Source organism: Dermacentor silvarum, chromosome 11, assembly GCF_013339745.2.
Source record: "Dermacentor silvarum isolate Dsil-2018 chromosome 11, BIME_Dsil_1.4, whole genome shotgun sequence".
NCBI lineage: Eukaryota > Metazoa > Arthropoda > Arachnida > Ixodida > Ixodidae > Dermacentor > Dermacentor silvarum.
Window position 1 is genome coordinate 108,159,625 of NC_051164.1, and position 27,786 is coordinate 108,187,410.

Here is a 27,786-nt window from a genome sequence, read left to right on the forward strand (position 1 = left end):
GGCTTCTATCCATTTATTGGCCTCATGCTGCGATATATTGCCTCAATTTTTGCGCGAGCAGTCAATCAAATTTTTTCTATGAATCGGTTTGGCCGTAGGACCTGTGCCTGCGCACAAGCGCTGAAGTCTAGCGCGGTCCTCAACATCACGCGTTTATCCAACCGGCGATAGCCTGTCTTTCGGCCTCCCTGGCATTCCTGTAGGATCGAAGCTCATCGCGGTGCGAGAATTGTAGGTCCACGTGATGAGCGGCGCCCTTGATGAGTAGGTACTTGGTTTCCCTCGTGGGAGCCTTTTTCAAGCTGTGCACAACCCATGGATCCATGTCGCCGTCACTGCGATGTGAAAAAAAAAAAGTATGGTAATCCTCCTGAGACGACTTGTACATTTTATTGCACGATCATCTCAATCCTAATTTTTAAGGTTAACTCGAAAGCGACACCGTAAACTATACATTCCGCACATGACGGCAAACGCTTGTGTTAAGCGCTTGGAAATGGTTTAGTCATACCCGTGCATTCCAGCATTTGAGAAAATTTACATTTATTTGATCGACTTTTTTTGTTGTCACCGACAACGAGATAACACCCCTGAAGTTCACTCAGAATACGGTGAAAAGACGTGGAAATCCAGGATGCATCGTCAACATGGAAATTCACCACGCGTTGTTATGGCTTGATCTTTTTATTATGATAGCAATTATATGGACACTCCAAGCACATTCCTGCCGTCGCCGTCGTGGTCGCCGTGAGGTTCCGTATAAAGTCCAATGGCGATAAACTCGTCGCCGCGCGCCGCATTTCGTATGTGCGAGTGAAAGCGCGCGGGGGACGCGTGCTTTCACGGAGAGCGAACGCACGGCGGAGAGCAAACACGACGTCTCCGGTCATGCGAAAGGCCGTGGGGGTATGGGAGAGAGGGAGGGGAGACTCGTTTAGATTTGGCACTAAATGCGTATCTTGCGACCGGGCGCAAGGGGAACTGGCGATTCAATCTCCCACGTGAAAGGAGGAAAGCGGGAAGGCCGCGCGGGAGGAAGGGTGCGCGGCTTCTACTCTGCCAGGAACATCGTACTTGTACTTTCTGCGGCTGATATCTATCACGCGCACCGTATGTTGAAAGCGATCTCCACACGGCTGCGACCTTTGTATGCGCTGTGCTTTCGCCGCTCAGTTTCCGTTGAAGCAATAGATCATACGAACCTTCGGTCACTGCTCCCGCAGCGCTAGCTCACGCCTAGCATTTTGACAGTGCTTCTCTGCGGTCATCGAGTGTGATCTATTCATGTTTGCTTGAGCGCTTACGCCAGCTTGTTAATTCAGTTAGTAAGCGAATGTGTCCAAGTATATGCAGCCCATAAAACTACTATCCTTACTCCGTATACTCTACTAGTAATTTTGCTATTGCAATTGATGCTTCACCTTTCGGGCGAAACTGCAACTTCTTTGTTCTGGCAAAGAAAAGCGTTTTTATTATAATATTCATGAGGATACGATTACATTATCCAACTACATGGGAACGTCGCTTTCCGGTACTCACCATGTTATTTAAATATAAATTTTTTTTTGCATTTGTAACGCACTAGTCGCGACTCGATAGTAAGAACCAGTATAAAAAACGGGCAAGTTTGGCTACGGCGCGGCAGTTTCTTGATACGAACCATGAACCACAAATTACAGCTGGCTTAAACAGCTTCGCTGTTAAAAGCGGCTATGCCCTCGCAACTGCCACCACTTTTCAAGCAGAAAAACAGAAATTTTGTTTGATTAACTTGCTGTGGACAGTGATCGGTATCGCGGACAAGAGCACAGTAAGAAATGGGCCCAGCTTCGTTTCTTGCGAAGTTCTATTGTGTCGTACATTTACTTATTAAAGTAAATGCCTCCCGAAGTTGGCCACACCGCCTCCCGAAGTTGCCTCTTTCGTGTCAGGCTGCTCGCGAACCATGTACTTACATACAAGCGATATAATTTTGGGACTTTTCATTTTGTTTTCTTTTTCTCTAAAAAAAGAAAGGCTTAAGCTATTCCGGAGTACCATGTCATGTTCGACGCGAGGCATTTTAGGAACAGACTTTTTTTTTCTTTATTTGTATGTGAACGGCAATCTCTGTGCACTGGCGGATATAACGTATACCTGAAGAAAATCTGGGACGCCATCTCGAAGTCTGGGATCGGGTACTTTTTGCGCATCCCGTCGAATTCGGGCGTAACCCCGAACCTTTTTCGGCACCGTTCAGCAAATTTCTCGGGATTCCACTCTTGAGGGTAGAACATGTCCTTGACGCCGTCACCACACTTCGGGTGGATGAGCTCGGTACACTCCTGCGCAGAGGGTTCAGAGAAAGCTTTTACATTGGGGAGCTCCTATCTCAGTACACGGGAACGGAGAATTTGTTTTTTGCTCGGCATCAACAGCAGCTTCAAATTAGATGAGGTCTGTTGCATTTAAAAGGAAAATGTAATCTCTAGACAGTACTCATTTATTATTTGTTTATTCAGGGTACCCTTGAAGGCCCTCAGTTGGATCTTACATAAGATGGGAAAAAGAGGGGGGGGGGGGGGGGGCAGTCAAACAAACATCACAGTGAGCACCATGTAGTAGTCGCAAAAAACAATAGGACAAACGTTCAAATTTTTTTTTATTGAGGCCTTCGCTCTTTTTTAGCTAACGTACTTGCGTACTGGAACATAATCAAAACAAAGACTGAAAGGTAAAGTTTAAAGCTTTGTTACTCGCCAACAAAGAACAGTATCACAATTTTGTTAGCTGCAGCTATTCAGACATCTAAAGCGGGCAAAATTGATGCATTGTACGCCACTATGACATATATAACTAATTTGCGAGTAGGAATTTCTGCAAAACTATTATAAGCACTGCAAAACGCTCACGTAAGCTGTAAGCTCATATACCGAATTTGTCCAGTACAGATGCGCTAACGGATGCAAATTGCAGAACAGCGGTATATATTGTTATTGCGGAGTTACCGATATTTACACTATGTGCTTCAAGGTATTGCTGCATTTTTGTTTCTGTTTTTGTTTTTTTGTTTTTTGTTTTTAACTTGTCATTTCACGGCAACATGCGCGAAAAATTCGAGGCCCTAGATCGAAATCATAATTTTGTTCCCTACAATTGGTAGAATTCTGCTTTCTGTCTTAAAGGCCAAGAGCAAATAAAAAATTATACCGCGCTAGAAAGTGTAGCTTCAGAAAGTAGATAAAACCGCATGTGCCAACTGAAGAGCGCATGCGCCAACTGAAGAAAGCGCCCCTATTACCGCTCTCCTGAAATGACGCAGAGCACGAGACATTGCGAACTAGCGCCGCTTGTGGACATGGCCTCTGCGAGCTGTAAATCTGAGGCAATGTGCGTGGATTTACGTCACATCCGCTAACCACCATGTGCAACCGTCATCTGCTTCACGCGTCGTCTGCTAAGGCGGTGTGTAAAGGCTGTCAGTAAGAAAATTAGGAACCTACAAGCTTTGTAGCTTTGTCACGATTGCTTCGGTATTACTCATTTCTGACCAATTCGAGCTTTGTGGGATTCACTATTCTGGGATTTAACCTTCCTTTAACCATTTTTTATTCATTGTTCATTCCCACAAAGGAAACTGTCATGGTTGCACGGACTCTAAGAACACCAATGCCAGAGTTCTGGACCAGTGTTGTAAATTAACTTAAGCAGTTACGGCATGCCAAAGAAAACAATGTCATCAGCAACAGGCGGTACGTACACCATGATAAGCGCACCCTAACGTTGCTCAACATCGTTTATGCACCAAGAAAAATCATCATAATTAAAAAGTAGCTATTTTCTTTTTAGTTTTCTGAATTAGTCCGAAAATCAGTTGAATTTGAAGTATTATCCCTGAATCAATAATCATTTGAAATAATTGATAGGTCTACTGATGAAGCTTTGCCAGTAGCATCCTTGGCATGGCCGCGGCGGTCTTTGGGCACCCTCGCCACCGTAATCTTTGGAATTTAACCCTTCCGGTACCTAAATTTTAATTTCTTAAATGAATGTGCTCTCCAAACGAAATGTTGTGCACAGAGCATTGGCGTGTGTGCATTTCGGTGTCAAATGCCACTTACCTGGAACTGGTAGGCATGCATATTTGCAATGAGGTAAACGTTGGTGCACTGGCTTTTCCCGGTGCCGTTGTACATCATGTTCATCACTTTGGCGACTGCATCCACCGTGCTTTCTTCAGTTTTAGCCCCGCTGCGCAAGATATTGCAAGTCGCCTGCAAGGTGCACGGCAGTACCAAAAAATGAAAATAAAATCACCAATACGCGTAATCCGGTGCTCTGAATAGCTACGTCTACGTGAACCCTATAGAGTCAGGTCGAGCTAGCTTGTCGGGCACGTTCGTTAAACACTAGCGGATCAGGCTGAGTAAGTTTCGAGACAATTTCAGTCAATTCGACTGTGAACTTGCTTTGGCGAGATGCATGTAAACGTGGTCGGGTCAGGCTGTGTCAGGTCGGCTTCAGACTCGGCCCACTCACGTCATGTTCTAGTAATTCCGTGCAGTGCGAAGAAGGTTAATGCGCGTGCCAGCCAATCAGCAACGAGGGCCAGCTGCATCGTCCAGGAGAACAGGAGAGTGCTAGCACATTGAGCTCTGCTAATCTTTCCATGACGTTTCCATTCAGCCGGCGTCGTGCGGAGGGCGATCACAAGGGGTTAATGGAGCAGCACTTTTCTGGTTCTCGCTTCGCGTTGGCTGACGCAACCCATAACTTTGGCTGCATTGCATGTTCAAAGTTTGTCAGATGGAGCCTGCGTGCACAATACATGCCTGTGCAGACACGCCATAGTGCTCATTAATAAACGCTTCAGTCTGATACAAAAAAGCAGCAGTCATGTTGTTTATTTCCGTTCTTTTTGAGTTAGTATCATGCGATTTGCTTGCAGGATTTTCTTCCATACAAAGCATTCGATGGGTAAAGTGTTGAAGAAGCAGAATGCATGGTATTTTGTTATTTTTGTATATATTTCACGCGAACGCAGTGAGGTGCATTTGTCCCCGCATTTCGTAAGCCATGTTGCACAACTTTTTCTGAGTGGTTATTGGACGACAGACGAAAGACAACTTGCGCAATCACATGACATGAAAAATGCGCCCTGAAAGATTTCATAGATAGTCTGTCGTTGTCTTAGAGAGATATGTCTTGTTGCTATTGTAACAGCAGCTATTGACCGCTTACCAGCAGAAAACGAACGGGGACACAGCAAACGTTTATACATGAACAAAAGCCACCCATGTTAAATTACACGACATCCCATTTCTGAAGCTTGATTGCTCAAAGAGGCAAGCATACTAATTTCATGGCAGAAAAAGGTGCGCAGTTCGATGTCACCAAATTCAACCATTGAACTATATATGTAGTTATTTCAGGACACAATCAACTTTAGTGCCGAGGTTATTGTGCAATAAGACGAGACGCAAACTGAAGTAAGGCCAGGACAGGAAAGATATTTCTTCTCCTGGTCTTATTTCACATTGTTTCACGCACTATCATACCATCGTAAATCTGAACCAGCTATCCCGGTGACAAGCAGTGATACGTTACATATCTAGTACCAAACTTTCTGTCAACGTTAAAGAACTCCTTTCGGTCAAACTCAGTCCGGAGCCCTTAAGTTTAACGCCTCTGACAACCCTTTTGTTACTTTGGACGTTAAAGCACATCAGTCATTTAATAAATCAATCACTGAATTAGAAAGCACACCTTGTCACTTAACCTCTCCATGAGGGACGCAGCATTGGCTATTGTAAATATATCTGAGCTCTAAGAGAATGCGCAGGAAAACTGCAAACCCTGTCAGAATGCAGTACAATTACCTTGACAGGATGAGCTGGTATGGGTCCGAGGAAGCTTGCGGGGAACGGGTAGTTGATGATGGCCAGTATCGAGTACGTGTCTCGGATCCAGTCGCGGAATTCAGGGTAATTGCTGGGTTCCAGGGTGTGGCAAGTGCGAAACTTTGCCTGCAGCGTCTTACAGCCCTCCGCTGTGGTACCCACCACGTACAAAACACACAGGGCATGGAATGAGAGGTGAAGAATGTGATGGGACTGTTAAAATATTGTTAAGATGGGTCGTGTTCCTTTACAGGTATGATTAACGATGGAGTGACTGTTGAGCATCGAACCGCTCAAAGCACTCATCAGTGTGGTCCTTTCCTTTCACCCACCTGAGCATCTGGGGCAGAAATATTATTGAAAATTGAAGCAACTTAGTAATCCGGAACACCAAAGTATCGCGAGGTAAACACTGACAGAATAAAAATCAAATTCACCTAGACCAGACCGTTAAAAGTGAAAAAAATACAGAAACAAAATTTCGAGAAGGAAGTTAGGCTGGTTGGAGCGTATACTCTAGAATTGAGGCATATTTAAGTATGCTTCAAAGAAACTTCAAGAAAGTTAATATTGCATTGATAAGAATGGAATGTGGGAATGCAAATGCAAGTTAAAGGTAAAAAGAACGGCAAAGTCGTAGCCGAGAACGCACTTTGACGCAGCAGCAGTCAGCCACAAATTTTTATCAAAAATGGTGACAATCGTCTTAGACAATACAAGGCCTTAGAAGCTCTGTTGGAATAAGTCTCCGGAAGGCTCTCAAGCAATGGTTTTGTTCTCAAGAAGATGTGAGCGTTTGCAAACATGTTGTTTTCGCTGAGTCTCACTTGTCGCGCTCCCCGCCTTTAATGCAAATGAACAGGCCTAGCGGCCGTCTGATTTCCATTGGGCTTAGCTTCGTACATCCACGGCCTTTCAAGGGACACTGTTGAGAAAAATTAGTTATGGCCGATAAATAGGTATTTCAATACTCTCTTGTCACCTGTTTGGCGGGTGTGTGTTGATAATCGAAGACAGGGCAAGTCAAAGCTTCATTTCCATTTTTTTTTTAATTTTGCACTGGTACCCCGGCACAAGTTCATCAGTGTGACATCACGAATTTTGAAACAAGAGAGCGGTTTCACGGGAATATGAAGGCTTGAAGTGATTAACATTGGTATAACGTGGAACGTCACTAAATTTAACATTTCTACAAGAGCGCTACGGTGCTGTCCTGACGTAGACAAGTCCCCTCGTCGACACGCTGGCTCTAGCGACATTTATTGTTCTACGACTGTTAATTATCTCACGGATTTCAAAAGCATTTTTTCATGTTTGGGCTATTGTGGCACTGTAGACGTTGTTAAAACTTGATAAATACACTCTTCTGTTTTGTTTTTAATGTAGTTCTTCAAAAAGATTAACTAGGCCTGAGCTGACGCCTTCGAAATCTATGACGTCACGACGAGCTAGTGCAGAAACTTGGCGGCAGTGGCGTTGCCCCACGTTATTTGTTTCTGGGTTTTTTTTTTTTTCTGGCATATCAAGCTCTCTCTATCGGTAAGAGTAGCTTTGTAGAACGGTAATGTACTAATACAGCTCAACTAATTTTCTCTTTGGTGCTTCTTTGAACGTCACTATACTTGCGTATGCTGGCTTGAGCTGCTCGTCGAATTAAGATGAGCGCTAAAACCAAGATCCAATATGGGCAGCGATGTATTGTTTCCCAGAGAGACCTGGGAGCGTGTCGGAGGTATTACATGGCCTAGTGGGGCGACATAGTTATTCAACTTCAAGCGGGTCTGTGTCCTATATTTATTACTCCAATTGAGATCATATGTCGTGTAATTTCGCTAATGGGCAGGATTTCAGCGCTCATACGTACATTTTTGTTCGCTCTTTGTAATTTGCATAGTGCTAATAGTCGCTCGAAAAGTATCCACAAACAGGTTTTTGACTGTAGCCACCAACAGCGCTCCCTTTGTAACCCATCATTTCGAGAGTCCTTGGTGAGGCAGGAAAAAGTGCGACTCAGACGTAGTCACTAGCCCTAAGCACGGGTTCCTAAATCTACGTGAAAATGTATTTACATAGAACGAAAGCTGCATCCTAGCCTTAGCCACCAAGTATTTGTTATAAAAGATATTGCAAGATTTTTTCCGGCCAGGGCGTAGGTGTTCCGAGATTCTCAGGTTTTCCCACTAAGCCTAACGAGCTATCTCGAAAAGTGCAAGAATGAATTGTCGAGAGTCGGTGAAAATACAGAAAGTGTATACGATGATATATAAGGTTTTATGGCGCAATGGCCAAGTTTGGCTAAAGAGCACCAGAAAGTGTACACATTCACGATACAAATTTCTTTACGCCGGAGTAACTGTTTTTTCTGTTACTAACAAAATTTCTTCAACTTCTCGTACTTCTCGTGCCTCAGCGCCCCTACCCTCAAACGAATCGAACACGTTTATGCAGATTGGGCACAAGCGAAGTAAGCGTACTCCTTAGAGAAATGCGAGAGCAGTCGAAAACTGAGTTACTCCAGCACGGAGCTATACCCCAGCACGGAGTTACCCCAGGATAATTTTCTCCAGCGTGCGGTGAAGTTCCCGTCGAAATTTTTAGTGCATACATGTGCGTGGAAATGGTGGGTTCTTTGATGACATCATGTACAAGTTTTCATGCTGATGTTTCCAGTATTGCAGTCGACAAAAGGCTACTGGCGGGCATTATTTAAACATGATCAAAGGTCTCACGTGTTGATCCGAGCTTGTCGAGTACGGGCCAGGTGTTGGACACGACCGTCCGGCATCCCGATGACGACTTCTCGAATGCCTGCGTCACGCCTATGTAGTACCGGTCACAGGAGCCGAGACCGGGAAACATCCTGAAGGGGGCGCTGCTGGCGAGAGCACTGGGAAAGGACAACAAAGACGTTGGCCAAGTGACCGCTTTCGTGCGTAGAATTAGCCAGATAACAGAATAGTAATTAAAATGTGTGGAGCAGCGCACACAGCCCGAAAGTGACATACAGCAGGACGAGTGCTTACCGGGGTTCTCTCTATGTCAAATGTGATAGAGGATAATTATTCAAAACGTTTAAAATTTCAGCTAAACACAGGCGCTACTCGCGTGCAGTGGAGGCCTTCGTAATAATTCCCCCACCTCAGGTTCTTTGAGGGACACTAAGGGGAACAATGATTTCTTCTGCATCAGTAGATTAACCTTCCACAATACCGAAAACACCACTCTTACTGCCAGAATCCGCTTGGTAATCCAGAAAGAAACGAAAAACACAGAAGGCGAGTGGCGACGCCACTTTTGAAGTTCCCGCACCAGCTCACCGTGACATCATGAATTTTGACAGCGTCTTCTAGGTCTCAGTTAATCATTTAGCGGTAAATATTCACTACATTGTGTTCTAAAGGAGCCCGAGGCTGAATATGGCAAGTATCACGAACTTTTACTCAGCCAATGTGGCTCAAATACGAAAAATTACTTTAGAAGTCGTGACGTCACACTGAAGTGCTGACGTTGGGGTTTCCGCGCGAAATTCAAAATAATTTACTTTGAGCTACATTTTCTTTTCTAATAACTGACATATTGCAGTGTAATTAACGAAAGCAGAGGTTTCGAAGAATACTTTATCAGTCTAAGTTGATTTATTGTTATGCTTTAGTGTCCCTTTAAACAGCAGTCAAAGCTAGGTACACAGTAGTTCTTGCATTCTAACCTCAGCCAAATATGGCCGCCATTGCCTGATGTCAAACCTGTCTGTAAAGAGTTACATGTGCCGTTAGGCGCCAGTACAAAATAGTGGGGTACAGGCACCATGACTACATCTGCCTGTGTCTGCATCGAGGACACTGACCGCTCTTATACTGCGAATTTGGGGTCGGTGAAAGCACGGGGCTAATATTCGTCGCCTCCGGCTGCTACAGACATGGAGGGGCCTCTGCTTCACTCTAGACTCATGGGCATGACCCCGCGTCGTAGTGATTCGCTACGTCAAGGAGCGAATGATAGGGTGAATAAATACAGCAACACTATAGACCGTTCTTTTTTTTTTTTTTTCGTGGGCGCCGCCATGCGCACGCGGTGGCGGTATCTATGGGCAGTATAGGCACGCTGGCTTGGGCGAGCGATGGCGGCAGTTTCTGGTGGTCGTTTTCGCGTCTCGTGGTCTATTTAGTATGACGTGGCGTCTGCTACGTGTAAAATGGTTGCGTGACACATGCTGCAGCGATTTACGCATGTTGAGGCGGACGGAGCACCCAGCGCGATGTGTACGCCGGTGTTTGAGCCTACAATCTGCGTCGGAGATCAGTTACGTATTTCTGAAAATTCGTTTCACTAATGTGACCTCACTGCAGCATTCTCCCTGTAGTTCTAAGCGGCGGTTTAGGCGCAACACCATTCTGCTGAGGAATACGTTGTGCTGTTTACTCTGACAGTCGTTCAAAGTGCTGTCTGTACATAGATTGCGCGACTACTTCGTTTGTTGGACTAGGTTCCAGCCCACTAATAAAATAGTTTTGGTTAGTAATAACAGCATAAGATATACAGTGTGAGCTACAATTGTCTAGTAGTCGAGCGACCGTCTGCGGACTGCACGAACGTCCGAAGCAGTGGTATATGCTGGGTTATAGAAATGTTTGTTCTATCTAGCACATGGTCCAAGCATGCGACATGATCATACGAGGTATTATTGTGGCGCTAGCTTTCCTTTTCCTTTTTTTTTTCTTTTTGAGGGGGGTAAGGTGGGGGGTGGGGAGGGGGGGTGCGTGGGGGTAGGGTTTGTTCGTCCCGTTCTCTACGACGCACTCACGCGTATTACAGAAATTTTGTCCCTACAAATTTCCGTTGGATTCTTTTTATGCGATGCCCTTACGATATTCCTGCTTTACAGGATAAAACGGCGATGCCGAGGCACAAAGCTTATACGGGGTGGTCGATTTTGAGTTTTATGGAAGTTTTATGACATTTTTTTAGTGGCATGTGGCAGTTACCCTAATTCTTGTCCTTGAGCTGGATTATCCGAAAAGGCGGACATTCCTAGCACGGGAAATAGAAGCACATTTCCAACTAATCAACCAATATTTACTCATTAGCTTAATTACATTACGGCCCATATTTCAATTTGCGAATTGTAGCCGTTGAGCTTGTAGGATATATTCGTTTGAAATTAATTTCCAGGATGACACCAGTTCCGAGATATTATTTCCCAAAGTGTGGAACGAAATACATTGGCGTTTCTAGTTAGATTCGTGCTTCCATGCATAAAAGAGAGTTTTGTTAAAAAGGTAAGTGGAACAACAGTGCATTTTTACGACAGTTTTGATGGCGCATATCTCCAATAGGTGTTTCGAATTCTCGTAAAAGTAATATCTGCCTCTTTGAATAATCCAGCTCAAGCACTAGAATTATGTTGTCTGCCACAGGCTGTTTTTAGTAATTCCCCAAGTATAAACATTATCACCCTGTATATGTATCATGCTGGTTTACCAACCGCAGTGATCGCTGTGCTGAGCAACGCCATCTGCCTCATACAGAGGGATAACGTAGACATAGCATAGTAGTTTCACGTTTACTGGACATGAAATGCTCAAGAATGATGCCGGTGGCGGACACAAATATTTTATAACGACTGGCGCTTAGATGTTTCGGGGTTGCATTGGGTTGGCCGCACACGAGCATGCACTCTTATGTTTTAGCTCCCACGCCAAGCGATGAGATAGTGCGAAGATTTTTTCCACTCACGCTGGCAATTCACAGACACCGCTGGTATTCGCCGAGTCAAAACCGATACAGCCAAAATAGTTCAATACACATAGTACACACACCGCAGCTGATGATACGCGTCACATGTTTGCGCCGCCAAGAGAAATTGAGAAATGTCCGCATGGTGTAGTTGCCCCCGCACCGAAAGGCTACACGGTGGTTCTTGTATGAACTTGTATGAACCTTGTATGAACTGACATCACGTAAATTTCGCGAAAAATGAACAAAAACATCTTGAAATTGTCCCGCAGCACGCGACGGCAACACATTCAAGCAGCGCAGCGCCACGCCAGCTCACGCAAGAAAGAGAGGAGGTGTGGTACGCCGCGCGCCCTTTCCTCCTCGCCCGATGAAAAGCTCTATAGCCAAGCAAAGAGATCGAAATATTGAGAACACGCTGAAATATGAATGCTGAAGCACCTGCTAGAATCAATGCACGTTATCACCTGCGGTCACCAGACTCCGGTCGTTAAAAGCGCCGTGCAGGTCCTCACCGTATACCGGAGCAGTTTATCGCAGCTCTTAAATTAGTATTGTGAAGTCTTTCCGTGGCAACTATGCTGCTCACGCAGAAGAAGCCCCCATACGAGACTCTCCTTTGCGCCTTTTTTTGTCAAACTACATTTGAATGTATGACTCCAGCCAAGCTCTTTAACCCCGTGGCTTCTGGGAATACCTTTGACACTGGGCCTCTTCGATTATCCGTCTCTGACAGTTCCGGACTGTCCGAGAAGCTGCACACGCAACGCTCATTGGCTGAAAGCACTCCTTCGGGCAGTCCGGGACGGTCAGAGATGGTTAATCGAAGAGGCCCACTGACATCCTTGGAATTTTTTTATAATCATCAGAATGGTGAACTGGCCTTTACCGTAGCGCATCCCTCTTCTGTGTCATTGCCATCTCTCATCACACCTTTACGTCCCCGTTCCCCCGTGAAGAATAGCAGGTTAAAGTGCGCTAGCTCAGGCTAACCTTTCTATATTCCTTCGAATAACTTATTTTCGTGTAGAAGCCTATCTTATCTAAACTTTAATCTTCTTCACGATGAAGTTTTTTCTGCAATGACAATGGATCTTACAGGATCTTAGTCGGGCTACTAGGGCGTCCGAAGATTGAAGTTTGTTTTTCTGTCCTGAAAGACGGTTCATAAGGTGTGCTGGCACCAGCAGACGTATTTGGCCTCATGGGGCCTGGGCGACTATTATATATGGCACTAGTAAAGAGACTAAGACATCTGGTAATTGACCAAGTCATTAGTGAATCGACATTTCGGAACTTCCATGGGTTCCTTAATCCCAAGTTCGTCGTCTCTTGGTTACGAAGCTTTGTCCCCGCGTATTTCCACAGTTCGCATAGTCAAAAGTTTGACGAAAACTCGTCTGGTCAGGTAGCACATCAGAAAAAAAAAACGTCTTCTGGTTATCGAATAAGTCAAACGTTAATCGACGTTTAGGAACTAGTATGGGTTCTTTTTTCACAGTGCAGTAAACGTAGGTTCACCTGCATATGAGGTTGTTGTCACAAGGTCATCATACGACACTATGTAGACTTGAAAAGAGAAGAATGACTCAGTCAATTATGTCCCCAAAGCAGTAGAGTTAAGGGCGTAGTTACAAGACTGTCACATGACAATATATGCATGCCTTCGAGAGGTACAACTCAGCCAGTCATATCCTACGACATCAGTAACGCACAATCGAAGAGGCACCTACGCCGTGACGACGTGGGGATACTTCATCCGCATCCACGCAGCTAGCATGGCACCGTAAGAGCCGCCAAAAGTGACCACTTTGCTTTCCTTGGCTCCTGGAAGGTTTCCTTTGATCCATGTCAACAGATCAACATAGTCAGCCATGGCCTGCTCACTGGAGAGGTACCCTAGGTGCTCCAGATCCTATAAAAGCAGGATAAGTCGTATAAGTCGTTTCAAGGTGCACAAGACGGTATGGTCATCATTTACCACAATAGAAATTTAGGTATCACCTTCAGTTACGGTCAACAGATTACGGTGGTGTGCAGTTATGGTGCACAAATAAGTGTTTCATTTCCTCCAATGAACCTTAGTTGTGAGTTTAGTGCTTCGTCTGTGTGTTTCCTTCGTCTCATCTCACGTAAAACCTTGTCCTGCTGACTAAATACGTTTCCGAGGAGAGCACTTCTGCGTTGAGCGTGTATTTTGAGAGGATAATCGGCGCTGATGCCAGTGTACACGTTTCTGCAGTAGTAACAGCACCCACCACTGTTGTCAGCGGTTGTGTTGGCTCACCTTGGACGCGTGATACCGCTTTATGCTGTACTGTATATACTATATTATTTGTGCTATGTATGACAGGAACACTTAATTTCACATTGTTGCGCCTACAAATTAGAAAATACACATTCTAAGCTACTCATCCTCACTAGGAATAACATGTCATTTTAACAATACAAAGCAAGATATCCTCAGGACCAAACTTTTGATTCTGAGGATATCTGAGATACAACTACCGTGCCCTGCCCGCGTGAAGAATTTATAACTAACCGTTACTAATCATGTTCGATGTGCTGGTCTTGGGGTAAACCGAGTGAGAGAACCTAAACAGCGTCGCAGTCACTCTTCAAAAATGTGAGAAACGCGAGCGAAACGATGTTGAAATTCAAGTTAAGTATTGGCCATAAATGCCCCTTGTCATCGTGTTCATTGGGCCTTCATCTTGACCTTTCAGCGCACTAAAGCCATTTCACTTACCTTAAACGAGTCCTTTCCGAAGGGCAGAGACAGGCCGTGGTAGCGATGCTCGGCGAACACCAGAAGAGCCTTGAATCGCGGAGCCCATTCCCACATGATGCCCTGAGGTCAGCATAGGCGAGAAAGAGGTTGTGTTATGAAGCGACGCTTCTGGAAATGCATTATTCTGAGCTATCCTTAAGCTCCTTAGACCCTTCGTACATTATATTGCACGTCGCTTTCAATCCCTCTCAAAACTAACTAGGAAGCGATTCCCTAACGCATATACTCGTATAGACTTGATGTCCGATGCGTTCGAATCAGTATGGTAGGTGGTTTAGTCATATTCCGGGCACCAGTTTTCGAGATAGCCGAGACAAATTTTGCATAGGCCTTTGTGCCCTCACAGACTGTGAGAGGCCATTGTGAAGCGCGTTTCTGATACCACAAAATAACAAATATCCATGATGCAGCATAAATATGCCAACCCACCGCAAGACGTTGAAAGAGAATTTTAATCCACCCGGCTTGTAGCACAAACAAGAAAGGAAGCTCCTATGGGTTTTCCATAATGAAAGCCTCGCATTTGAAGAATAACTCGTCTTGGTCCAGGGTATCGAACACCGAACGAACGCCTTTCCGGGTCTGCCACCTCTACCATATGAGCTAACCAGGAGGCTAGTAGATGCCAGCGCTGGGCCGTATTAATCGACAACTCAAATCAGAGGGACACTGCAGATGTAAAATCAGTTCTGTGGAAACGTGTAAGGTGGAGGAAAGTTCACGACAAAGTAACCAGGGGGTGGCAGTAATAGTCAAGCTGCTAAAATGCAGCTTTTTTTTTTTCAAGCTATCTTCACCGCTTAACTACATTCTGTTCTGTACTGATGTACTGATGTGGTGAAATAAACCAAATCTCGCAGGGAAAATTAATTGTCAACCACCCGACTGTAGCATGAAGCTACAAAAGAAATGGATGATAAGGAAGCCTCATTATATTTCGCTTGTGATTATTATTGCATAAAAAAGCTCGGTCTTCGGTTAAAGCAGCCGGGTCCCTCCGATCCCTCTGTATAAGTTCGCATACACCTCGCATTTATCCTGGTTTCAGGCGCTGTAGTTTCGTGAGTCGTCGATCTTAATACGCCCTCTTCGTGAAGCTTTGCCACTGATTAGTGATGCCTAAGTGTTTCAATAAATGAGCTTGATCTTGCGTTTTCAAACATGAGCGGAGCTAACACATGCGCAACTTTTCCCCAACTTTTTCTATACTCTCGCCAAAACGTACCGTGCTGTACACAAAGGGTTCAATTCTCATCTCGTTTCCTGGGTAGAAGAAGATTGGCCCGTTCATTTTGTCCCAATACTTATCCGCCATGATGTACCTCATCTGGAACGTGGCGTTGTTGCCGTACGAGAAGTGGTCAATCTGAAACAGGAAACCAGGAGCAGCGTCGCACTTTGAGTGTGTATGAATTTTTTGTCTGCATTTTTGTCTCTGAATCTGCATTTCTATATGTCTAGAGGTATGTGTCTATAACACTGTGTTTTTGTGTTATTTTTCCTATGTCTCCATGTGTATTTCATTGAAGTTGTGACCTTGAGCTGCGATATTTCTTTAAGCAAGCTCCATTTCTTTAAGCAAGCTCCATGTCCTCCCACGCATGCACATTTTTTGTCCAGAACATGATGATAGAGTCTACTCGCTGCCCCTATATTAGGTCGTGTAATAAAGGCGTCACAACTATATCTAAATTGCGTCAGTTCAGGAAAGTACTATCCACTACCAAGTAAATATTCTCTATAATTTCCCCGCAAGTGACTTTGTCAAACGTTTAGCATACTTGCAGTATTCTCTTGGCGCAACAGTCGTATAGATTGAAATCGTGTTATAAATCGGCCCTAGGAATGTAATTTATTTACTGAACACACAAGAAAGTGTCCAAGGCATAGAGGCTCGACGCATACATCACCCCAACATTACTGCACCCAGAACATGGTATAACAAGCGGACTCTAATTTATCATTTACCGAACCTATTAAAATTCCTACACGTATGGTTTACCTCCCTTATTGGGTAAAATGCTAAACCCATTGATTGGTAAATTGACGTTGTTAGCGAACTTGTCTTGCTTCTAATGATGATGCACTCTCCGCGAGCGCTATCAACGTCCGTGCGCAAAACGACATGTCGTCTTTCTTTTATTAAAATAATTAAGATAGACAATTGTAGGTCAGGCAGCGTTCTTGTTCTTCTATGTCAAGGCCATATTAGGTCACGGCAAGGTTTCCTGAAATATCCCCACCCTGAAATCATGCACCGACGCTGTAGCGAGGTTTCCCTGCCGTATTAAGCATCACAGCATGCATTTTGTTCCTCGAAGATTCACCAGAGAGCGCTACAAATCAAACTATGGTAATAATGTTGGCCATGAGGTACAGGGCAATTCAAAGTGTAAACAGGTGTCATCGAAGAGAAAGTGAAAAAAAAAAGCCGGCAGATCCCACGACCTGTGGGAATCGATGTTATGCGAAGCAGTGTGTGGCGAGCCTACCAAGTTAACGAAACGATCATGAGAGCACCAAGACGTAGGCGGCTCTTTCACGACCTGCATGACACGCATGTCATGACAATAAATTAAATTATGGGGTTTTACGTGCCAAAACCACGCTCTGATTATGAGGCACGCCGTAGTGGGGGACTCCAGAAATTTAGACCACCTGGGGTCCTTTAACGTGCACCTAAATCTAAGTACACGGGTGTTTTCGCATTTCGCCCCCATCGAAATGCGGCCGCCGTTGCCAGGATTCGATCCCGCGACCTCGTCCTCAGCAGCCCAACACCATAGCCACTGAGCAACCACGGCGGGTCATGTCATGACATTCATGTCATGAGTCCTCAGCATCCCTTTAGCTACACCTAAGATACCTTAAGGCGAAAGCCTCAGTCATGCTCATGATTATGACTTCGACCATCAACCTTTAGCCTTTTCCTTCACTTAGTACCACATCCGAACCCATTCCTTTGGTTTGTGAGTGCTAATATTTTTTCTGAGTTATTATCATTTTTGCAGAGTCATGGTCGTGACTATGATTTCTACCACAATCCTTTAGTGTTTCCTTCACGTAGTGCCCACGTCTGAACCCATTTCAGTGGTTTTTAAGTATTAATCTTTTTTCGCGGAGTCATTGTCATTTTCGCTGAGTCATGCCCATTAATATGACTTCTACCATCATACCTTAGTGTTTCCTTCACTTATTACCCACGTCCGAACCCATTCCAGTGGTTTTTCAGTGTTGACCTTTTTCGCTATGGCATTATGTTGAAGCTCAGCCCACCGTCGCGCTCTCGTACTGGACATACCTTCGTAGTGAAGTTGTAGAGTTTGTAAGGAAGCGCTCTCGGCTGGGCGGCCACGTCGAGTGGAGCCAATATGAAGGTCAATAACCCCATCGCCGCGGCCACCCGCAGGCTTGTCATTTTCGAAATCTGAAAAAAAAATCGCGAGCGATAATGTTTCATTTGTCAGTCTCTGTTTGGTTTTATTTGCAACGCTGAACTTCGAATTAGCTTATGTTTTTGGTGCTGTGTGCCCATTTCATAAAATTTATGCTGCCCTAAACGTGCTCATTAACAAAGTTAATCATCCAGCCGTTCTAATTGACATCGCTCGAAAGTGATCACCGTTTGGACCACGGAGTAAGATATACAGGAGTGCCAAATCTGGGGCATTCGCCGATACGTTTGCTCGGTTCCCTTAACTATCGATGCCGCCAACCAACTCGCCCTCAGTGCACGCAGCACAACGCCGTACTCTCTACCTCTGCTCCTCACCCTTTCCATACCAGGCCTTCGCTAGTGTTTATTCCCTCCTCCTCTTTTCTAGGCTGCTAGCACAACTACAGAGCCGCGCGTGCCGTCGAAATGTGATATTGAGCAGCCAGCTTGATAAGCAGCTCTCACGCGGCCGATGAGGACCGCGTTGCAGGCGACAAGCAAAAAAAAAAAAAAAATTCACTGCCGATTACGATACTCCCTAATGCAAATTTTCAGTGCTGCTGTTTATGTGTGTTGAATTCGCGGTATATTTTAGGAAAGAAGTTGGTTCTGAATGACAGGGTCCTCTCGGCGGCGGCGCTGAGCCTTTGCTCGGGCAGCTCGTTTAGCAGATGCGGCGGACGATGCACTTACACTGGTTGCGTCACTCACTGTTGAGAACGAACTGGCTGACACCACAGCTATGTCAGCTGGTATACCCCCCAGGTAAACGGGAATTGCATCACGAGCACCAGCTTCTCCCCTGGTGATTGGTAGACCATGGTTCTGAGAAAAAAAAATGAAGCCTGCATGGCAACGTTTTTGTTGATGCGCAAGAGGGAGACGGCCATCTCGCTTATCGGCAATGCCCTCGACGAGTTTGCGAGACTCTCGGCAGACGCAAGAGGAAACTAGCACCAGTTCCGTTTGCTGCTACAGTCTGCATTATTCTAACAGCTGTCATATTCAGCCAAATGTTTTTTGTGATGACAATTTCTTTTTGTGTGTGTGGTTCATGGTATTGAATAAGCGCCAGCAGCACATCTGTTCTTGCTAAAATTTTACCCTATTCCATTATGATACGTGAGCCAGCAAGCCATAGCGCGTGGCTGCTGCGTTTCGGCAGGAGAATAAGAAGCAGTGAAATGTGCTTTATTTTGCAATTTTATTAGCAACTTTTGTACAGCAAGATATACAATATACAAAATAATATTGCAGACCTGAGTACCTCGCATCTACAGTACAAAATGCACATTCTATAGGCGCATATACATAAAGCTTCTTACAATTTCGGAATAGCAAAAGTCATGTTTTTTGACTTCGCATGAGACAATCCCACCAACGCAAATCGTTAGTCGCAGCAGTTATCAGTGATTACTCTTACAAAAAAATATTATTTAGCCAGACCGGTTGAAAGACTGAAGGCAGCACATTTCGCGTACCCAAACACAGACGAGGTGGAGTTGTCCGTGCTGGAACTGTGGTCTGGAAAAAATGGAAGTAATACGGGTTATGCTTACACACAACGAAATTGCAGGAACTAATTTCAGCACTCTTTCCGCAAAACAGTGCTTTCAATTCACGTACGTCAACTCTTATTGTATTTTGTTGTGGGACATATGCTAAAATTATGGCACAAAAATTTTACGACCCAAATTCTCATTTTTAATGCTACTATATTGAAATGACCGGTTTGGTAATGCTGCCTTCCAACAGCTGTCAGAAAACACTGATCAGTTTCTTACAGCTAGATTATATTGATCATATAATTTCCTATTCACTTGTCAATAAGGCACTGTCGGATTAGTTTGTTCAACCTTTTTGTATACTCCTTGTCTTCCTAGTGCTGCAGAATGCCTATTTCTGGAAGACGATCTTCCAAAATTTGTAAGCCACTGGTCAGCGGTCTATGAGAATTTCCTACTCTAGAAGAATTTGTTTTGCACAGGGGGGCGGGGGGGGGGGGCAATATTTTGCGGGAACACCGGAGCGCGTGGCTCGCTCAGCGCTGACGAGAGCACCTTAGTACGCGTTGCGCGCCAGCGCGACTTGACCCTAAGGTCAATTCGTTCTTTCTGAACAAAACAGGTGTTTTCCTTTTTTTTCTCTTTTTTTTCGCGACACATTTCGTTGCGTAACGTAAAATTCACCCGGCGCCGTAGCAGAAACGTGAAGAAAACGGCGCTTGCAGTGATTTCTACACTAGCGGAGCACTTCTTCAATTGGTTTCCGCCCCTTGTGAAGCTCTAGATGACTTACAATGTCTAATGAAGAACAGGCAGGTCGCTAACTTAACCCCTTCGTCCGTGCAGAAAGCATTCAAGGATCTTCAGCGAAGTTATCAGTTTATTCCATAAAGCGAACAAGCAGTCGCCGAGATATAACGAAAAGCAATTTCCGTCAACGGGTCAGCTCACACTCACTCGTCTCAAAAGTTGCTGTCGATAGGTAACTTGTATTTACAAGTTACCTATATGTGGTGTGTAAACGTGTTTACGCACCACAGAGAAATGTATCGCGTATGGAATAACCTTCCTTTCGTGTTACAGCCGTTTCGATAAGGTTAGCGGCTATTCGCTATAACAACTGCATAAAGAGCGTGCTTACCTTTCATTCTCGTTGGAAGCGGGAAAAAAGTGGCCCTGCTTTAGCTTCCCGTGCTCGTCAACCACAGAGCCGCGCGGGACGTCTTATGGCCTTCCTTCTGTTTTTCGTGCATCGCTGGAGCCACTGACCGACACAGAAACAAAATCCTGCAGCGCACACGTAGAAGGCAAAGGCGCGCACGTATGCAGAGGAGCAGAGAGCGGCAGGAGCAGACGGAACGGAATGGCAGCCGACGCGATAAGAGCGAAAGCGCCGCCCGTTGGCGCAACAACCGAAGTGACTAAAGAAAGATATAGCATACTAAAAACTGTCAGCCCATCCACTGCGGTGGAGATAGAAGACCAGCGAAGCTGTACTATGGTGGTAATTATGTATTTCCAATTAGGAGTATTAAGATGTGATGGTGTAATTGGTTATTTGAACTATTAATGAATGAGAGTGATCCGGTGGTTTTCATTTAGATAATGACCACAGGGACAATGGTCTTATGGTCGCTACGGTACACCGACATAGGGTGTACGGCAAAGGTTGGCACGTTCTTTATAAACACTGTCACCAACGCCGCGCGCGTTCGGTGCGAACGCGGGCAAAATACCGCCGCCATCGACAACAGTTGTGCGCGTTGTTTATGCGACCGCACACAACCGCTGTCCAAACGCTGGCTACGTGACGGAACGGCTACACGCCGTTGTCGACACTGTTAGGGGAGAGGCGAGCGAGAGCCCAGAGAGAGTCTGCGGCACAGGCGGCAGAGGCCGGTAGGGCTGCGCGCATGCGCCGCAGTGTAGTCTGCGGCGCGAGGCACCCTAGACGCACAGTCTAGGGTGCCTCGATGCCCTCCTCGCCCGCCGCTACCCTTCCACTGGGAAGTCGCGTTTGCTCTCCGCCGTGCGTTCGCTCCCAGCGAAAGCGCGCGTCCCTCGCCTTTACGCGCTTTCACTCGCACATGAGTCGCGTTTGCTCTCCGCCGTGCGTTCGCTCCCTGCAAAAGCGCGCGTCCCTGGCCCTCGTGCGTTGGCGCTGAGCCGTGCTCCCTCAAGGGCTGCAGAAGATAGCGCCAACCTTTCCCTTTCCCTCAAGGACCACTTATCATCATCACCATCGTGCGCTTTCACTCGCACATACGGCCCATGATAGCTTTTTATTGCGATAGCAACTATATGGACACTCAAAAGCAGATTTCTGCCGTCGGCGTCGCCGTCGTCGTCGCCGTGAGGTTCCGTATGACGTCAATGGAGATGAAATCGGCGCCGATGATGATGATGATAAGTGGTTCTTGAGGGAAAGGGAAAGGTTGGCGCTATCTTCTGCAGCCCTTGAGGGAGCACGGCTCAGCGCCGATGATAAGTGGTTCTTGAGGGAAAGGGAAAGGTTGGCGCTATCTTCTGCAGCCCTTGAGGGAGCACGGCTCAGCGCGCGCCGAACGCTGTATGTGCGAGTGAAAGAGCGCGAGGGGCGCGCGCTTTTACGGGGAATGAACGCACGGCGGAGAACAAACGCGCGATCTGCGCCGTGCTCCCTTAAGGGCTGCAGAAGTAGGCGTCTCTTTCCTCCTTTACAATCACCATATATGTAGAGCAAACGCGCCTTCTTCCGACGCGCGAGAGGCCGTGGGGGAGGGGGAGGGAAGGGAGGCGACGTTTAGCTGCGGCATCAAGTGCCTATTTATATCAGAGGCTCCGGCAACAGTCACCAACGCCGCACGCATTTTGAGCGAACGCGGACAAAACGCCGACGGCGTCGACAACAGTTCTGCGTGTTGCCGGTGCTGCTGCATGTCCAAGTTTATACAGCTGATAAAGCTAATATCATTACTCCGTATAGCTCTCTACAAATTTGCTATCGCAATTGATGCTTCGCCTTTCAGGTGAAACTGCGACAACTTTTTTTTTCTATTGCCGGACGGGTCCATCGAAGAGTGAGCCGTTAACAGCTTCGCTGTAAAAAGAAACTAGTCAAAAACACATTTTATTTCTACAGATAACTGCATCACTTTAGATTATTGCTTTGTAGCTTGCAAAGATAAAGCCAAATATGCAAAAGTTACAGAATTTCCCATTGGCTACCAGTGTCAAGGCGACGCTTTATTGCCAATACCGAAACTAGCCTCACTGTCCGCCACCTGCTGATACTATTGTTTTATGATTTTATTGTCGCGTGGCAGTGGCAGTAAGAAAGACGCAGTGTCAAAAATGGGAGTTAGCCATTTAACTTTTCATTGGACAAACTTGTGCCCAGGAAAACAAGTAACACTCAGGCACAACGATAGCGGCGAGCAGAGTCTGCGATCGTCGGAAATCTGATCTGCGGGTCAAGCAGGTCGGCTTTTATACATGACTCGTCGAAACTTCCGGTGTAATCACTGGTGCCCCGCGTGGCTTTCAGTAAGTACTACACGATTCGCGCCGCGCATACAATAAGATTACAAAAAGCTTTGCGGACAACAGCCAACGGATGGAACTGTCGATAACATTCGAGAAACTTCGATACATGCAGGCGCGTGGTGCATCGAGAGATAACGTTTAACATTTGTTAGCCGGCGAAAAGAAGTGACCGAAGAAAGATAAAGAAGTGAACAGACGACGCGCGGTACTCTGGCGTCATCTCGTAGCGATCGTCGCAGAGCACATCTTGTGCGGCACTGCGCTTTTCTTCTCACGCATTCGCCATACCCTTCTCCTCGCTATCGCCGCCTTTCATTCCCCGCTGCGCTCCGCGTTGCATTTTCGTCCTTCGTTGTTGTGCTCGTTCGGTCGGTTACGCCGACGCTCGCCGCACGAACGGACGGCTACGAGCTGCGCTCAAAGAGCGAAGCTACGGTTCAGTCTGACTACAAGAACGAGCAGTACATTGCACGCTTCTTTGATAAGTGTTGCGAACTAAAATCCATTTCTTTCGTTTGCTACCTATTTGTCTCGGGCGGTTGTCATGCTACGTATAGTCGCGGTACGCTGTATCTTTTCATTCATGCTATGCGTCTTTAGCTGGGGCACGTTGGCTTTCCTGCGTTTTGTTGGACTCGAAGCTCATCTCTCGTCGCGCATGTAAGGGTTTTTGTTGTTGAGCTCGTTCGACGGTCTCTTAGCGAAGTCATCAACTGTTTAGTTCCCTGATGACGGTACAGGTACGGCAATGGAACGAAACATTTCCTATTCGTGCCACCTACGGTTCGAGGGTTCAGTGAGTGGAGCACGAATCTTCCTGAGCTGCTCCGCGGGAAATATACGTCTACGCGGAGTGCCTGTGGTCAATATTACCGGACTTGTTATGTCAGAAAGCTTTCTGGAATGTTCTTTCTTGATAGTCACCCAGCAGGCCTAGAATAAGAAAACAGCAGAACAGCAAGCACAGGTTTTTCTTACCTTTATGCCGCAAGGCAAATGCCGATTCCCACCGAATTCACGGTCCACTTCTCGAATTTACCTGATCAACATGAAACAAACGTTTAGGGCAATATGTTCGTGTCTCGTAGTGCCTTTATATACGAGTACATATACCTGTTGTTCAAAATTAAGCTTTACGGAATTTTTAAAAATCGCCTGTGGCACTTAGCATAATTCTTATCGTTGAGCTGGCTTATTCGAAGAGGCGGAGATTAGTAGCACAAGAAATCCAAACACATATTCAACTAATTAACAAAAATTGACTAATGAACTTTTTGGTAATTCCTTTAAAACACATATTGCAATTTACGAATTGTAGCCGGTAAGTTTGCAAGACGCACCCACTTGAAATGAATTTCTGGGATGACACCAGTTTCGAGATATTTCCCAAAGTGTGGGACGAAATACATGGGCGTTCCATTTACTTTTGTGCTTCAATGTATAAAACAGCATTTTGCTAAAAAGTAAGTGGAACAACAATGCATTTTTACAGTGAGTTTGATGGCGCATATCTCCAAACTGGTGTCATTCTGGAAATTCATTCCAAGTGGATACCCCTGACAAGCTCACAGGCTACAATTCGTAAATTGCAAGAGGTATCGTTAAGTAAATAACTAAGAATTAGTAATTTTTGTTAATTAGTTGAATATGTGTTTCGATTTCAACACTGTAGAGGCTTGGGCTAGTCGGTACATACTCGATAGGGGAACAGCGCAATAAAACACGACAGACAATAATGGAGACACACACCAGTGCTGGTGTGTGTCTCCCTTCTTATCTGTCGTCTTTTTTTTTTTTTCTTTTGCGTGGTTTTCCTATCGAGAGTTTCGATTTCTCATGCTACTAATCCCGCCTCACCGAGTAACCCAGTTCAATGATAAGAATTATGCTACCTGCCACAGGCGATTTCTAAAAATTCCGTAAACTTAAAAATGAACATTCTGTTTAAAAACCTTATAAAAAGATTTACACACTCACGAGTGAACCAGACAAATACACAACCTCACAGTGTTACATGTAGAGCAAATCGGTGTTTTGTCGGCTCACCATGTACGAGTGCAGAGACCACTTTTATTCCGTAACTCCTCTAAAAAATGACAATAACAAAAGATTGCAGAAAGACTGGTCTTGTTTAACGTCGTAAAGCAATGTGGGGCTACAGACGGCTACCATGCTTGCAGGGATCGCGCAATTAATTTTAACTACGTGTCGTATTGGAGCACCAAGGCTTTCTTTCATTCCGCGCGCATCGCAGTATTGCCGCCTCAGTTTTTTCCGTTCATCCTATAATTATATAGCCGTAAGATATAAGTTAGTGTTCTTGATTATTTTGCGATAAGTAGTAAAATTACCGCGATTTGATTATCTATATGGTTCAGGGCAGGCAAGAGCCAATATGATTTATAAGTGTAGCAAATGAAGGAAATAATTGATTTTCCATCCCAGGAGACAACCGATCTCAAGAAGGTTTGCCCTATTACCAATGGTTGCTTATTCGCGTGGACGAACCAACTATTTGTACCAGGCAGTTCAGGCACGCCTTCCGACGTGTGCCAGCAAAAATCGCATTCAGACGTTGTGCACAGGTAGGCAATGACGTGCAGTGCTGTACACACAGAAGAGGCACCTCGTTCGTACTTTCTTGCAAAGCATTTTGTTCTACGTCATGCTGAAACTTCTCCGCCTGCACAAGGATTAGTGCAGTTGTCCTCCTAGGACAAGGCAGTCAACGGTGCAACGGCACAAAATTCCCCACTAACCTTTCAACAACTTTGTCCCCTTCCTCCTACTAACGCATTTGGCTGCGCGGAAGGTGCCCGAAAAAATAAGCGTCCCCTATATTCCCAACGTTCGAAACTTTAGCACGGGGCTACAGATTGGCGTTTCCGCTGCCACGCAGGCCACCTACAAGCGTTTGCATGCGCCAGTTGAATGGAGGCCCGCTTTGCGTGTGAATAACTGTAAGCTGGTCGATGAGCAGCAGCGTTCGCAGTGCTGTTGATCGCACCAGCGTTCTGACACGCCATCGGCGCAACGCTCAATGCTTCGCCTTCGGGCGAAGTTGCTAATTTAAAGAAAATAAACTGTCGCTGTGTGTTCGTGCACAATTATGCTATATTTCTGAAGGCGCAACAGGATAACCTACGTAATTTCCTGTGATCGCTTACCTGGCCATGTCGTCCAACGCGCGCACGATGGTACCACCACTTCTGTTTCTTCTTCTTCTGTTTTCTCGTAGTGGCTTCGATCTTCATGATGATAGTGACTCGATTTTTTTATGCACTTTGGTTACTTTTTTGACTTCATGTTTGACGGTTGTATTGTTTTTAATGCGCAAGCATTATATGTCCCATGAGGCAGGAAGGTCGGCGTTGTCCTAAACGAGTGCTACCAAAAACCATTAGCGTGGATTAAGGTCGATTAGAGGTTGGTACAGATCAGACAAAGGTGGATTAAGGTGGTAAGTTGACACAAATTAGAACAAGGGGGATTAAAGTGCATTAAGGTGGATTAAGGGTAGTACAAATTAGAGCAAGGTAGATTAAGGTGGATTAAGGTACAGTTGTGAAGGACACGTGACAATGTATGACGTCACGTACCATGGACGTAAACAATTAATTAGAGGAGTCATAATGCTTTCGAATTCAAACCACGTAAGGATACTTAAGTGACTGTTAAGTTTTTCCTGCAGTACACTGTCGCCAACCAGGCGTACGACCCCATGGCTCTACAAGCCATTCCTCTTACCATTGGTCATTTTTGTTGGATTTAAAATCCATAATATTCTGACAAGTCATTTTTGCAATAGTAACCACCAGGTTCTCTTTACATTCATTTGTTTTGATGATGTTAGAAGAGTTGGCAATCCTCGTCGCCTATTTTTGCACAGGTGTACTTCGATGAAGGAACACTTTAGATGAGACGAGATGAAATAACGCATTCACATGAAAAGCAATTGCTGAAACGTTATATCTGAAATCGAGGTTCCTTAAGTAAATTACTTGCGAAAATGCATAATAATTTTTTCCTTCTGAACTCTATTTATCTCTCTCTTTCATTTTGTAAGGTTCAAGCAATGTTCCCAGTACTTTTAAGCGAGAGTGACATCAGTGACCGTTCCTACAAACGCGCCTCGTCAGTACGAAGAATGGTCAGGACGCAGTATGTTAGGTTCCTTATCAGTAAATGAAGCACAGCACCGCCTGTGCATTTAATTAGACAAAACGCTCCGGTAGCGGTTGCTTCCGGCTATTACTGAGTAATCATTTCTTAAGTAGTTATTGCTTTCACGTGACGTCACGCACCCGCCTTATCACCGTGTCGGGGCACCAACATGGCGACTACGAGCACTTCAGTCCAATCCATCTTATTGAAATCTTTCACGCGGTGTTACGGACCCAGCTTATCATCGTGTCGGTGCACCAACATAGCGGCTACAATGACGTCAGTGCAAGCCATCTATACTCCGTTTCATGGATAACGTACAACGCTGTGGAAGTTATGCAAGAACTTCTCTCATCAAAAAGTGTCAGTCCGCGCGTTTTGTAGTCAAATGGTTTAGAGATCCAGCTTCAAATTTGTCTCACGTGAATTTTCCGCGCCGTCTGTTGACCAGCATACCATACTTGTGAGATTAAGCGCAACACCGCGAAGCAGAATCAGTTATCGGCCAGTCTGTCAGGGCGTTGACATGAACCCGATGTGAGTCGAGTCGGCTTATCGGATTGGAAACGGCGTGTCGAATTCATGTAAACGTTAGCCGGTCGGGGTGAATGAGCGTCGAGTTGGGCTGAGCCAGCCCGAATGCATGGGATAGGTAGATTCAGCCGAACCACCACGGTGGCTTAGCGGCTATGGTGTTGCGCTGATAAGCACTAGGTCACGGGATCGAATCCCGGCCGCGGCGGTCGTATTTCG

General features: G+C 45.5%; 1 protein-coding gene across 2 annotated transcripts; it reads right to left on the minus strand.

Annotated features, from left to right (window-relative positions):
- Positions 1–26,088, minus strand: LOC119433177 (lysosomal Pro-X carboxypeptidase-like). 2 transcript variants are annotated; one of them, XM_049658878.1, is made up of 11 exons: positions 26,037–26,088; positions 23,848–23,908; positions 17,705–17,830; positions 15,629–15,769; positions 14,362–14,463; positions 13,346–13,527; positions 8,609–8,766; positions 5,859–6,028; positions 4,101–4,253; positions 2,137–2,324; positions 1–335 (listed from the first exon to the last, which is right to left on the minus strand). In XM_049658878.1, exons 3-11 carry the CDS (start codon positions 17,819–17,821, stop codon positions 146–148), a joined length of 1,401 nt encoding a protein of 466 aa, XP_049514835.1. In that variant the 5' UTR covers positions 17,822–17,830; positions 23,848–23,908; positions 26,037–26,088; the 3' UTR covers positions 1–145. The 2 variants fall into 2 exon arrangements, with proteins under 2 accessions (XP_049514835.1, XP_049514836.1); XM_049658879.1 differs by lacking the exon at positions 23,848–23,908 and having other exon boundaries at positions 26,037–26,081.
- Positions 26,089–27,786: the final 1,698 nt, after the last annotated feature.